General features: G+C 37.0%; 2 protein-coding genes across 2 annotated transcripts in view; one reads left to right on the forward strand and one right to left on the reverse strand.

The window, feature by feature from the left end:
- LOC125803813 (E3 ubiquitin/ISG15 ligase TRIM25-like) overlaps positions 1-13,617 on the reverse strand; it is a 269,398-nt gene that overhangs the window by 145,820 nt on the left and 109,961 nt on the right. The window lies entirely within an intron of this gene.
- On the forward strand, positions 734-5,542 carry LOC125803949 (tripartite motif-containing protein 16-like). Its single transcript, XM_049482763.1, has 6 exons — positions 734-1,617; positions 1,734-1,829; positions 2,213-2,446; positions 3,170-3,329; positions 3,713-3,766; positions 5,001-5,542. Exons 1-6 carry the CDS (start codon positions 1,027-1,029, stop codon positions 5,540-5,542), a joined length of 1,677 nt encoding a protein of 558 aa, XP_049338720.1. The 5' UTR covers positions 734-1,026.

Genomic DNA, 13,617 nt, shown 5'->3' on the forward strand with positions numbered 1-13,617 from the left:
ACTACTACACAAACACACACACACAAAGTGAGTTGACCACAGTGTTTTAAAGGAATTGGGAGCTGAATGATCAGGGAGGTCAGTCAGATCTGGATTATAAGATATTAAACATGCTATAAAACAGTCCTTCTGTAAAAACAGAAAGTCACTACTAAACCATATAAATCAGTTCAGAATGTCGTGTTATGTATTAAAAAAATGTTATTTTACTACTACTCAGCATTAATCTAAACTGAAGGGCTGTATTATTTATATTAACATAAATATCAGATCAGTATTTTCTAAAACTCAGCAATAAGAGTCTCTCAGTAGCTGAACAGATTTTAGTCCTGTCTCTGTTTCTCATTCTTTAATGCTCAGGACCCCACAGGACTGCAGTAACACTGATTAGCATGGTGGTGGAGTATGAGGTGTTAGTGGGTGTTGTGCTGGTACGAGTGGATTAGACACAGCAGTGCTGCTGGAGTTTTTAAACACACTCCTGCAGCTCTGAAAGGGCTTGTTAATGAGCTGATTATTTGATTTGAGTGTGTTTGAAGCAGGGAAAGCACTAAATGTGCAGTGCAGGGGGGGGGGGGGTTGTGGTGGCGGCAGGACAAGGGTTGAGAAATTCAAGCTGTTGGGTTCTTGAACAACTTTGTTGAGACCAAATTCCATCTGATTGTTGTGTCTTATCTTGTCTACTCTTCTGAATACTCGGTGCTATTACACATTCTCACCAGAGAGGTCTCTAAATCCCCAAATCTCACAAACGTGCAGTCTGTCTCTTTAAGTGAGATTGAAAGTAAAATCTGATCATTTCCTGGATTACCTGCAGGGTGTGTGAATCGGTGTGTGAATCGGTGTGTGTCGTGTCTGGATCTACAGTTTTGTCATTAATGTAAGTTTTCCTGAGTCTCTACAATAATTCCTGTGTGAGTCAGACAGTGTGAGTATTGTTATCTTGGCTAATAAGTAGAATTACAGGATAGTTCTGTTCACTTCTCTCCAACAGAGAACCAGGAAACAAAATCTTCACACTGTAAAATGGCAGAAGCTGGTATTTTGGTAGTTCAGGATGAGTTCAGCTGTTCAGTCTGCCTGGATCTCCTGAAGGATCCAGTGGCTATTCACTGTGGACACAGTTTCTGTATGGTGTGTATTAATGGGTTCTGGGATGAGGAGGATCAGAAGAAGATCTACAGCTGCCCTAACTGCAGACACACCTTCACCTCAAGACCTGTCGTGAGTAAAAACACCATGCTGGCTGAGGTGGTGGAGAAACTGAAGAAGACGAGACTCCAGGCTGCTCCTCCTGATCACTCTTCTGCTGATCCTGAAGATGTGGAGTGTGATTTCTGTACTGGGAGAAAACACAAAGCCGTCCAGTCCTGCCTGGTGTGTCTGGCCTCTTACTGTGAAGCTCACCTCCAGCCTCACTACCAATCTCCAGCCTTTAAGAAGCACAAGCTGGTCAAAGCCTCCAGACGACTCCAGGAGCAGATCTGCTCTCAGCACGATAAACTGCTGGAGGTTTACTGTCGCACCGACCAGCAGTGTATCTGCATGCTGTGTATGCTGGATGACCATAGAGGACATGATACAGTGTCACTTGCAGCAGAAAGATCTGAGAAACAGGTCAGTGTGTAAATGGAGTAGCTACTCCAGATTATGGGACCTAATACCTTCACCTGTCCCATGACGTGGCATTTTATTTTTTAATTAATGTGTTTTGTTGTCTGGTTTATTTGCAGAAGCAGGTGGTGGAAACACAGAGGAAATACAAGGAGAGAATCCAGGAGAGAGAGAAGGAGCTTCAGGAGTTAATAGAAGCTGTGGAGACTCACAAGGTGATTTTTTAAATAAGTAGAAGAATAAAGATCTGATTTCTCCCATTAAGGGTAATTATTTAATTATTTAACTAAAAGTGTCCTCATTTTTAAAATGTCATTTAAAGTCACATTTTATTTTAGTTTTAGTCATCAATTATTAAAATTAAATAATCTTTACAGCTTCATGAGTTAAGAGAAGCCACATCATGAAGTTTGGGTTTACGGAATATTTATGTCACGCCTTATTCTGTGAGATTATTGGCTGGTTGCAAATAAAAACTCTGACTACTGATAAACTCTGATGTTCCTCAGTAATCAGATTATGAAGTGCATGTAAATCCACTTATTGATGTGAATGAACTGCTCCTAACATTCTCCTCTCTCTGTGATTCCACTACCAGCGCTCTGCTCAGACAGCAGTGCAGGACAGTGAGAAGATCTTCACTGAGATGATCCTCTCCATTGAGAGAAGACGCTCTGAGGTGAGGCAGATGATCAGAGATCAGGAGAAAGCTGCAGTGAGTCGAGCTGAAGAACGTCTGAAGAGACTGGAGCAGGAGATCACAGAGCTGAAGAGGAGAGATGCTGATCTGGAGAAGCTTTCATTCACAGAGGATCACATCCATTTCCTCCAGGTAACAGACTCTGTTTTTCTCCCCAAATACAAAGTATTTTAGACTGTTTACACCATCTTTTTAATGTGATCTATATCTGATATTAGCCTGAACAGTTCATAAACTGAAGCTCATGCACTAAAGAGCAGAGCTTCACATGAAGTTTCAGTTTCACCAGTGACTGAAAGCTGATCTTAACAGAGAATGAGTTCCAGCTCACTTTAAAAAAGGGCATGTTGTTTGGCCACGCCCTCCTCTTTAATGTCTGTCCTTTATCTTTTTTGTTTAAACAATTTTAAGTTTTTTTATTTTACTTAGTGCTGCAGCAGCACCATCTATTGGCTGTGTTCAGCAATTTGATTGGATATATCTTTAAAGAGAGAGCGGTTGTGATGTGTACTATTTAATTCAGTATGAACAGAGACATCAGTCCAAATGTTTATGAGGTCTGTTATCTCTCTATCACACCAATGAATCCCTCATTAACTGCTGTCGCCATTTTCCCTTATGCTCAATGTAAGTTTTGACGTAAATGAATTCTGATCGGTCTTGGATATTGGATATGTATCAGATTTCAATTACACAGACTTTATTTCCTTTCACACTGTCTCATACATCATTAATCTGAATCATGAATGACTAATAAGATCAGATTTAGGCCAGATTTTACCTGATTTAATTTAATATAAATATGATTTAGAAATTGTTGAAGGTGTTATGTGTTTGTTGTTTGTCTACATGTAGAGTTTTCAGACTCTCTCAGCTCCTCCTGGATCTTCAGCATCACCTGCTTTTACTCTCAGTCCTCTCAACACTTTTGAAGTTGTTATGAAGTCTGTTTCTCAGCTGAGAGGAAAACTAGACGAATTCTGGAAAGAGGAAATTGAGAAGACATCAGCTGCAGGTATATTAAATAAAAATTAAATAAAGTAAATATATGAAATGATAAGTCCATAAATAATCATACTGCACTCAGTACCTCATAATGACAAAGTAAAAACAATTTAGGATTTTTTAAAAAGTAAAAGAGTGTGAAGAGTTTCAGAATGCACTGTAGGTTCTTCTCTAAATCCTGATGAAGTGGTCAGTAGTTTCTGGATTGAAGTGGTTGAGACTGTATATAAGGTGTGACTTTATTGTGATTGAAAGTCCAGGTAGGGTAGATTAAGACTCTACATCTACATGGAGAGAAAATCCAGTATTAGATTATTTTAATGTTGTAGTAAATGTACAGAGGGAACAGAAGCTCAGTGATGCTGTGTAGTAACTGTGTACATTTTCCTGTAGTGAAGAAAGTGCAGATCATTCCTGAACCCCAAAGCAGAGAAGAGTTTCTGGAGTGTAAGTCCAGCCCTTTCTCTCTCTCTCTCTCTCTCTCTCTCTCTCTTCCCCCCTTTCATTCTCACAGACTCTCAGAAATAACACCACAATGTACAAATACACAAAGTTTAATCTGACATTTATACATCTATATTAAATAATTAACTGTTATATTTCAACTGCTTACGTATAAACTTGTTAAAAAAACACAACATTCCTTATGAACTTTGATTTTGTGATAATGGCCTATCATAGTTTTGTATTTATTTAGATAAAACACAAAATTTGTGTTTTATGATAAAAACAATGAACATTTTACTACAAATCTGCAATTATTATATAACTCAATCGATTCTCTGTGTAATAGATTAAAAAATGAGTATATTTTCTGGATTAGCGACTGTACTGAATCTCTGTGTAATAGTGAGCACTTGTATCCAGGCTGTTTCAGAGGCAAAGTGAACATGGAAAATTTTAAAATGCTCCAATCAAACACCAAACAACAAAGAACAGTAATTTTAAAGTGCATCTACAAGCACAAACAAAAACGTTCAGAAATGTATTGTTTCTCTGAGATTTGTGACTAAACTGCAAATCACTTTCACCAATCTTTCCCCAAATATAGTCTCTGATTATCTTCTTTATTTATACTGATAAACTTCTTTATTTATACTGTAAAGTTCTACACAATTCTGGACAGTCCTGAAAACTTCTTGATAGTTCTCACAGTTCCAGAAGCTTCTGGAAGTCTTTAGTATACTCAGCACTTTATATTTCACAAATATTCAAAAAAAAAAAATCAGTTTCAGATATGATTGTGCCACCACTAAAGCAAAACCTATATTTTGTATATTCTATTTTTATTGTATTCTTTTATTTTATCTTATTTTATCTATATATCTATTTTAATAACAGCTCTTGGGTGTAAACTGGATCATGAGATCACAATTTCGTTCCACCTCATGTACCACATGTGATGCGAATGACAATAAAATCTTCTTGAATCCTTGAAAATTCTGGGGAATAAAGACCTTTTTATTTTTTAAAGAATTAGGAAAACACACTTAACACCTGAGAACAAAAATATACATAAAATTGTTATGTTGTGTAATTGAATAATAATGAAAATAAATCTTTCTTTAACATAATCAAACACTTTTCATAGATGCTTCCAGTATGTTCTCTGGTTATTTCAGTTTTAGGGGCTGTTTTTAGATCATTTTCTAAAAGCTGATGGGTTTTCTCTCTCTTTCAGATTCCTGTCAGCTCACACTGGATCCAAACACAGCCAATAAATACCTCCTCCTGTCTGAGAGGAACACAGTGGTGACCTGCAGCTACACTGTCCAGCCATATCCTGCCCATCCAGACAGATTTGATAGATGGGCTCAGGTTCTGTGTAGAAAGAGTGTGAGTGGACGCTGCTACTGGGAGGTTGAGAGGAGAGGAGATAGAGGGGTTGGTATAGCAGTGTCTTATAAAAGCATCTCCAGGAAGGGAGGAGGCTGGGAGTGTGGGTTTGGATATAATGATCAGTCTTGGAGATTGTTCTGTGATTCCTCCAGATACATATTCGGTTACAATAACAGAGATACTGAAATCTCCGGAGTGCCCGTCTCCTCTAGAATAGGAGTGTATGTGGATCACAGGGCAGGAACTCTGTCCTTCTACAGCATCTCTGATACCATGACCCTCATCCACAGAGTCCAGACCACCTTCACTCAGCCGCTCTACGCTGGGTTTTGGTTGAGCTTCAACTCATCAGTAAATCTTTTATACTTTCAGCAAAATAGATGAACATGCAGAACAAAGAGAAGAGCTGGATGAGATCAGATAAGAACTGCAGAATCTAGACTGTAGAGCTGATCAAATAAAGTTATAATAGTGCTGGGAGATATTGTTAATATAAATAATCATAATTCTGAATGGTAATTACGTCTGTCCCAGATTAGAACTGCAGGTACATTTCCTGTATGGAAAGATTTATTTAGATTTAGCGTTAAATAGTTTAAACCGTTTATATCATTAACAGAGCTCACAGTAACAGAGTTCATATTTTAAACTTCATATTACAGAATTTTATTAATTTTTAACACATTATCATTTATTATAAACTGAATGAAAGATCACAATAAAATGTTTAAATTATTATACTGTTGTTTTATCCTCAACATTTTTATATTAAAACAAAAAGAGAGGAAATCTATGTGTTAATGCTTTAAACTTTAATTTTACAATTAATGTAATATCAAAAGGAAATAACAGAATATATACAACATATAGTCGAATATAATATAAAATATACATTTAACTTACTGTACACTACACACATTAACTTACACTATGAAACACAGTTTTACAATATTGCACTGTTGCTTAAATTTAATATATTTATCATCGCTGTCACATAAAAACATTATATCAATATATTATATCAACTTTACATTTCTATTTGCCTTTTCATCAGGAAATATTGACACAGTATAAAGATAAAGTATAAACATAAGATACAGTAGACATAAGGTTTTTGTGTTACAGCAGTTTTAAACTAATTAATCTAATATATGTGCTTCTATGTTGAGTTGATTTGTTTGAGCATTTTATCATTTAACTCTACACAGTTCTCTGTATTAATTTGATTTTATTTGTAATGTACTCAGATTGTATTCCTGTAATCTTGTAATGTTGTGGGATATATCTTATTAATAATAAAGTGGGAGCTGAAAGCTCAGAACAGAGGATCTAATCTGTCTAATTATTACTATTAGTTCTGGTTTTCAGAGCACTAGGAGCAGATGTCTGGGATAAATGGCTGAAGATGAAGCTGTTTTCTCATTGGTTTATTTTGCAGCATTGAACCTAGAATTCTAGAACAGAACCTAGAACAGATCCAATCAGGTTTATTATCACAACAATGGAAACACAATATATAGAAATAAAAATAAAAATATAATAAATACATTAACTTTAACTCTTCACTGTACAACATAATTACACTGTTTTAAAATGTACTGACCAGTATCGGCGTATATAGATTTTTGATTAATCAACATCACTAAACTAATCCCTGTCAAAGGTGAGAAAAGTATCTCCATTCATTACTCTGTAGGTAGAAGTATAGATACTAGAGTTTAAAATACTTCTGTAGAAGCCGAAGTATCAACTCAAGCTTTTTACTCTTTAAGTAAAAGTGTAAAAGTACTGGATTCAAAACTGCTTAAAGTATAAAAGTAAATGTAATGTAAGGGGAAAATAATAAAGCCATTAAGAACAAAAGCTTAGGCCACGCCCACAGAGTCCTGTAGTGCACTACACCCCTCCCAAAAACACATGTTTTATAAGCTATAATGACTATATTGTGCTATTAAAAATTTAATGTTGAAAATATAATTTGGGATTTTGCGCTAGGCTGTTCCCTGTTTTAGCTGCGTATATTCTCATTGCAAATGAATGTATTTTAGTAGAATGTAAATATATTAAAGAAGCTTAGTTTGTCTGGAGTTTTTTTCTTTAGCATAAATCCCACAAAGCTCTGAAAACTGGGCTACTTTACTTCACCTACTGATTTCAAAAGACTAAAATACATATTTTCTCTTTAAAGCCCTTAATTAATATGTTCTATTACAGGAAATAATGTTAACAATTAAAAAGGTTAAAAAGAAGAGAGGAGAATTAGCTCTGGAGAGTGTCTTCCGTGTTTATCAGATTGTTTCTAAGTGACTGAAATTAATGGGGTTTTAAGGAGGATTTAAGCAATAAATCTGAGTTTATAAATGTTTTAGGATAATAAAAATAACAACAGAACAATATCACATGATTCAGCACTGCAGAAACATTTTCTAAAGCTTTTAAACTCCAGTTATAAACCTTTTAAACTCCAGTTAGCTCTCTAACCACTCAGCACACATTAGCATCAATGCTAACTAGCTCCTCTCTTCTCTAGAACCTGTTTGATGTAGAAAAATGTACATTTAAAGGTAAACTTTCTTTGCTGTTTTAGTAAAATGAATAATTTTGCTTTGTAAAATCAGAAGAATATTAAAAACAAGTAGTTAGACTCTATTTTAACTTGGAGTTTTTAAAGGAGTTGAGGCTAATACTAATGCTAATGCTAATAACCATGAAGGAGGGGGCATGTTTGTTTACTTTGTGTTAGATCCTGTGCTGCACTGATATAGATTTACACCCACAGTGATAATAAACGTATAGAATAAGTAATATAATAAACTTCGTTAATTAGAGGGTCACAGTAATTAGAAGAAGAGGAGAATTTAGCTTCAACAACAGAGTTTTAAACAGAAACAACACAGAAATATGGGGGTCTTGAGGAGCTCCATTTAACTTATATCCTCCACCTTAAACAGAAGAGGAGCTGGTAAATTAGCTAGTTAGATTATTAATAAATATTTACAGCTTCTCATTATCTCAGTGTTTTATTATATACATAAGAAATGAGTGAAATGGTTCTATTTTACACCAGCCAGAGCCGTATAGAGAGAGAGAGAGAGAGTCGCTTCAGCTCCGTTTACTCCAATCTTCACTTTTTAACAGCAATGGCGACTCGTTGAGCTTCTCAATAGTTCCTGTAATTTAGCGACTAATACTAGCAGCACCACAGAACTGCAGCAGAGTACAGCGTTAGTGCTGCACTTTTACAGGATAAAACCATCAAATAACCTGATTTAATACTATCAGCACATCTGAATCTAATTAACATGTAGAGTACAGCATGATCCCCACTAAATTACCATCGTTAAGATCGTTAACAGAACAGATTAGGGTAAATTAGACAGAGCTAGATAAATACTCCTGTGTGTGTTTGTAGGTTTTGTATTCTTGTTACTGAATGTAACTACTCCATTAATTTTAAGATTAGACTATTAATTCTGAATAAATAAATAATATCATAAGGTCTGAATTCATGGAACTGATTTATATGAAGAATTGTATAGAGAATGTATAAATTAAATTAAGGCAAAAAAAAAAACTATACACACTTATGGATTAATCATTTTTACTAACCCTTTGTTTTTGTTTTTTATTCTGTTTTTATTTTATATTACATTTTATTGTTAATGACTGTTTACCATGTTGAGTTTGTCATTGTACATATTTTAAATGTCTCAGTGTAGCGGATGAGAATATAAATAATATTTTATTATTTAATTTCACATGAAATCCTTCTCTAATTATCTTTGTTATATTTTTGAGTATTTTTCTGTATTTCTGGGTATTATTTATTTTATACTTGTGATTTTTTTTGGGCGATTTCAAGCTGTAATATTGATTTTAACCTGAACTGCGGAGCAGACTTTTATTTTGAAATCGCGCGAGTTTTCAGTGTCAGCGCGGGCTTCTCCTCAGTTCGCGCTAAATACTGCTGAGGAGAGGTGGGTGTTTACTGTGCTCCTGATAAAATACTGTTTTAAAGCTGTTCAAGCACTTATAGTGCAATAAATCTGTACTCTTACATGTGTTTTAGTACTAAGAGTAAGTTATCTCTGGTTGTGTGGGTAGTTCGTTTGTGTAGAGAGTTTTTTTATTTAAGTACAGCAGACTTAGTGGAGTTAAGGGAGATACGGCTACCAGTTAAGCTAATATGGTGTGCTTTTCTTCTCACAGCTGCATGTGTGTGTGTGTGAGAAGGACCAGAATTCACTCTATGCTGTGTTGTATGCTACTCTCATGCACAGGAACAGGAAATAGAGAGAATAAAACTCCCGTTGTATGGCAGAGTGTGTCCCGTGTTTCCATCATCGCATTCACAACGCAGAGGGTGGCCAAGCTTACTAGAAGAGAGAGAGAGGGACACACACACACACACACACACACTCAAACACGAGCCGGCTACATCAGTTTGAAAAGTTAAAATTATACAGACTTCTCATGAAATAAATGTGTTGTTGTTAGTACGTCAGAATCTGATTTTAAAACATCCCCAAACCACCATCAGTGTAATTATATCAGTTAACATTAGGATATAAATGTTTTTCATTACAATATGATAATCAAAACTCAAAGCTCATAAAAAAATACGTTTTCACATTTAAACAAAGCCTATCAATGGAATTACATGTACAGAAATGATTTCTATATAAATATTGTAAATTACTGCATTCTTTAACTATTAATGACTAAAACTGCAGTTCTGTCTCAGTGTTTAAACTGCTGATATTAACTTTCTGGAACTATTGGAGCTCCTCATGGGTCTCGAGAACACCAAGCATTTAGGATTTCCGCTGTAGCGACTCTCTCTCTATAGGGCTCTGACACTAGCTAGCTAACTGACTATATTATATAAAAGAGAGAGCGAGAAGGAGAGAGAAAGTGAGAGAGAAATGAGGCTAAATAGCAGAACATAAGCTGGTTATAAACTGACACACAGCAGAGGAGCTGAGGAGCTCAGTTCCCCAGAACCTGCAGAGCTTCAGACACAGCTGCAGAGAACGGCTTCACTTCAGCTTCAACTGGATCCAAACTGGACAGATAAGTGAATCTATCTGACTGACTTTAGTAAAGAGCAGTGGAGCTTCTGTGTTAGACAGAGTTTTAATGTCTAGTAGCCTCTGTGCTAGCTAACGCTAACAGGCTAGCTAATGCTAACAGACTAGCAAACGCTAACCAGCAAGCTAACGCTAACAGGCTAGCTTAAGCTAAGCGGCAAACTAACTCTAAGCAACTAGCTAACGCTAACTGGCAAGCTAACGCTAAGCAACTAGCTAATGCTAACCAGGTAGCTAATGCTAACCGTTTGCTTTGGCTCAGTTAACCTACAGGAGAGAAACTCCTGTTTATGATTTAAACTACAGAACAGTGTGTGCTGAAGCCAAACGCTCAATACAGACAAACAATTAAACAGTGGGGAAATCCCAGCTCCCTAACTAGTAAATATAGCCTTCGCATTTATATTACATTATGTGTTCATCTCGTAAATATAATATACTGCATGTTTTGAAGGCATTATTAATTGGGACTCGATCAAATGCAGAATGTACCAACCTTGATGGTTATTTAAAAAATATATATATATAGCTAACTTTTTTAACTCCTTCATTGATTTCACTGATTGAGTAAATACTGCGGTAATAAGAAGCTCTAAATATCAGTTAATTGGTTAAGTTACCCACTGTTGTTACCGGATTCAGCGTTTTACCGGGCCCATTATTAGTGTGGGTGTGGTACTGAATCAGGTGTAAATGATAGAGATTATTAAATGTGTGTCTTTGTGCTAAAATGTGTGTGTAGTGTGTAAATAAAAAGTGATTAGTGTCAGGATTGACCCAGGCAGGGAGACGAACGCAAGTGCAGGTAAGGGCGTGATTTAATAAATAAATAATAAATAAATAAACAAACGAGTGAAACAAAGGAACATAAATCCAAACAAACAATAGATACTAATAAAAATAAACAAACTAAACAGGTCAGGGAAATATATACAAGGAAAAACAACAAAGAGCTAAACTAGACCAAGCATAAATAAACTACAACCCCTGGCAAAAAGTATGGAATCACCAGTCTTGGATGAGCACTCCTTCAGACATTTCATTCTGTAAAACAAACTCTGATCAAAAACATGATACAATAATAAGGTCATTCCAAAGTGCAACTTGTTGGCTTTCAGGAACACTCAAAGAAATGAAGAAAAAACATTGTGGAAGTCAGTGAATGTTACTTTTATTGACCAACCACAGGGAAAAAAATATGGAATCACTCAATTCTGAGGAAAAAAGTATGGAATCATGAAAAACAGATAAACAAAAGATGATTCAAAATACATCACTAGTATTTAGTTGCACCCTCTTTGGCTTTTATAACGGCTTTCAGTCTCTGAGGCATGGACTTGATGAGTGACAAACAGTATTCTGCATCAATTTGGTGCCAACTCTCTTTGATAGCAGTTGCCAGATCAGCTTTGCAGGTCGGAGCCTTCTTGTGGACCATTTTTTTCAATTTCCACCACAGGTTTTCAATTGGGTTGAGATCTGGACTATTTGCAGGCCATGACATCGACTGAATGTGTCTTTCTCCAAGGAATGCCTTCACTGTTTTTGCCCTATGGCACGATACATTGTCATCTTGGAAAATTATTTCATTATCTCCAAACATCTGTTCAATTGAAGGGATGAGAAAACTGTCCAAAATGTCAATGTAAACTTGTGCATTGATAGAAGAATTAACCACAGTCATCTCCCCAGTGCCTTTGCCTGACATGCAGCCCCATATCATCAAGGACTGTGGAAATTTGGTTGTTTTCTTCAGGCAGGCCTCTTCATAAATCTCACTGGAACGGCACCAAACTAAAGTTCCAGCATCATCACCTTGTCCAATGCAGATTCTTGACTCATCACTGAAGATAACTTTCATCCAGTCATCCACAGTCCATGATTGCCTCTCCTTAGCCCACTGCAGTCTTGTTCTTTTATGTTTAGGTGTCAATGATGGTTTTCTTTTAGCTTTCCTGTATTGAAATCCCATTTCCTTTAGGCGATTTCTTACGGTTCGGTCACATACATTGGCTCCAACTTCTTCCCATTTATGCTTCATCTGTTTAGTTGTACTTTTTCGGTTTTCAAGACAAATGGCCTTAAGTTGCTTGTCTTGACGCTTTGATGTCTTTCTCGGTCTACCAGTACGCTTGGCTTTAACAACCATTCCATGCTGTTTGTATTTGGTCCATATCTTGGATACAGCTGACTGTGAACAGCCCACATCTTTAGCAACCATGCGTGAAGAGTTACCTTCTTCAAGAAGTTTCACAATCCTCTCTTTTGTTTCAAGAGACATTTCTCTTGTTGGAGCCATGGTTCTTGCCACTCTAATTCACCCAGCAGCCCTCCAAGGTGTCATGACTGCAGGTCTTTTTAACTGCAGACTAACGAGCAGATCTAATCTGAGGCAGGTGTCCATTTAGGGAAAGGAAATTGACTGGGTGTGTCCTTATTTTCTACCTTCAATTTGAGTGATTCCATACTTTTTTCCTCAGAATTGAGTGATTCCATATTTTTTTCCCTGTGGTTGGTCAATAAAAGTAACATTCACTGACTTCCACAATGTTTTTTCTTCATTTCTTTGAGTGTTCCTGAAAGCCAACAAGTTGCACTTTGGAATGACCTTATTATTGTATCATGTTTTTGATCAGAGTTTGTTTTACAGAATGAAATGTCTGAAGGAGTGCTCATCCAAGACTGGTGATTCCATACTTTTTGCCAGGGGTTGTATACAGGGCAAGGGGGGAAACAAGGGAAATAAACAGGGAACTACAGGAAACAAGAAATAAACAAGAAGATATAAATATGGAACAAGGGCTAAGGCTATAAATACAGAGAGACACGGACAGACAAACAACAGGAGAAGGTGCAAAGACCTACGAAGGACAAGTGACAAAGGAAGGCTTTATAGCACACAAGGGAAGTGGAAACACCTGGGGCTAGGGGGCGGAGCTACAAATTAACACAGGTGAAAAACTGCTGATACAGAACACAGGTCACGTGGGACACACACAGGCACGAGGACAGACAGGAAACAGGGCCAGGACATGACAGAAATCCCCCCTAAACGCGCAGCTCCCGAGGCGCGTAAAAACGTACCCAGGGGTTGGCGGCGGGGAGGGGCTGGGAAAAACAAGGGATGAAACCGGGGACTGGACAGAGAACAGAGACTGGACAGAGAACAGAGACTGGACAGGAGACTTAACAGGGCTCGGAGTGAAAAATCACTGGGGACAGGAACAGGAACATGCACAGACACGGGGACCAGGACAGGGAGAGACAGGGGTACAACAAACAGGTGGGTGCCCAGGACTGGCAAAGGTCTGTGGGGAAGTCCAAGGAGCCAGCCTGGGAACAGTTCTGGGGTCAAGGTCTGGTGCCTCG

Source organism: Astyanax mexicanus, chromosome 8 (assembly GCF_023375975.1).
Source record: "Astyanax mexicanus isolate ESR-SI-001 chromosome 8, AstMex3_surface, whole genome shotgun sequence".
In the NCBI taxonomy this organism is placed as follows: Eukaryota; Metazoa; Chordata; class Actinopteri; order Characiformes; family Acestrorhamphidae; genus Astyanax; species Astyanax mexicanus.

Coding starts and splice junctions, on each gene's coding strand:
- LOC125803949 (XM_049482763.1), top strand. CDS start 1,027: ATGGCAGAAGCTGGTATTTTGGTAGTTCAGGATGAGTTCAGCTGTTCA. Junction 1,830..2,212: donor AAGCTGTGGAGACTCACAAG/GTGATTTTTTAA, acceptor TTCCACTACCAG/CGCTCTGCTCAGACAGCAGT. Junction 2,447..3,169: donor ATCACATCCATTTCCTCCAG/GTAACAGACTCT, acceptor GTCTACATGTAG/AGTTTTCAGACTCTCTCAGC.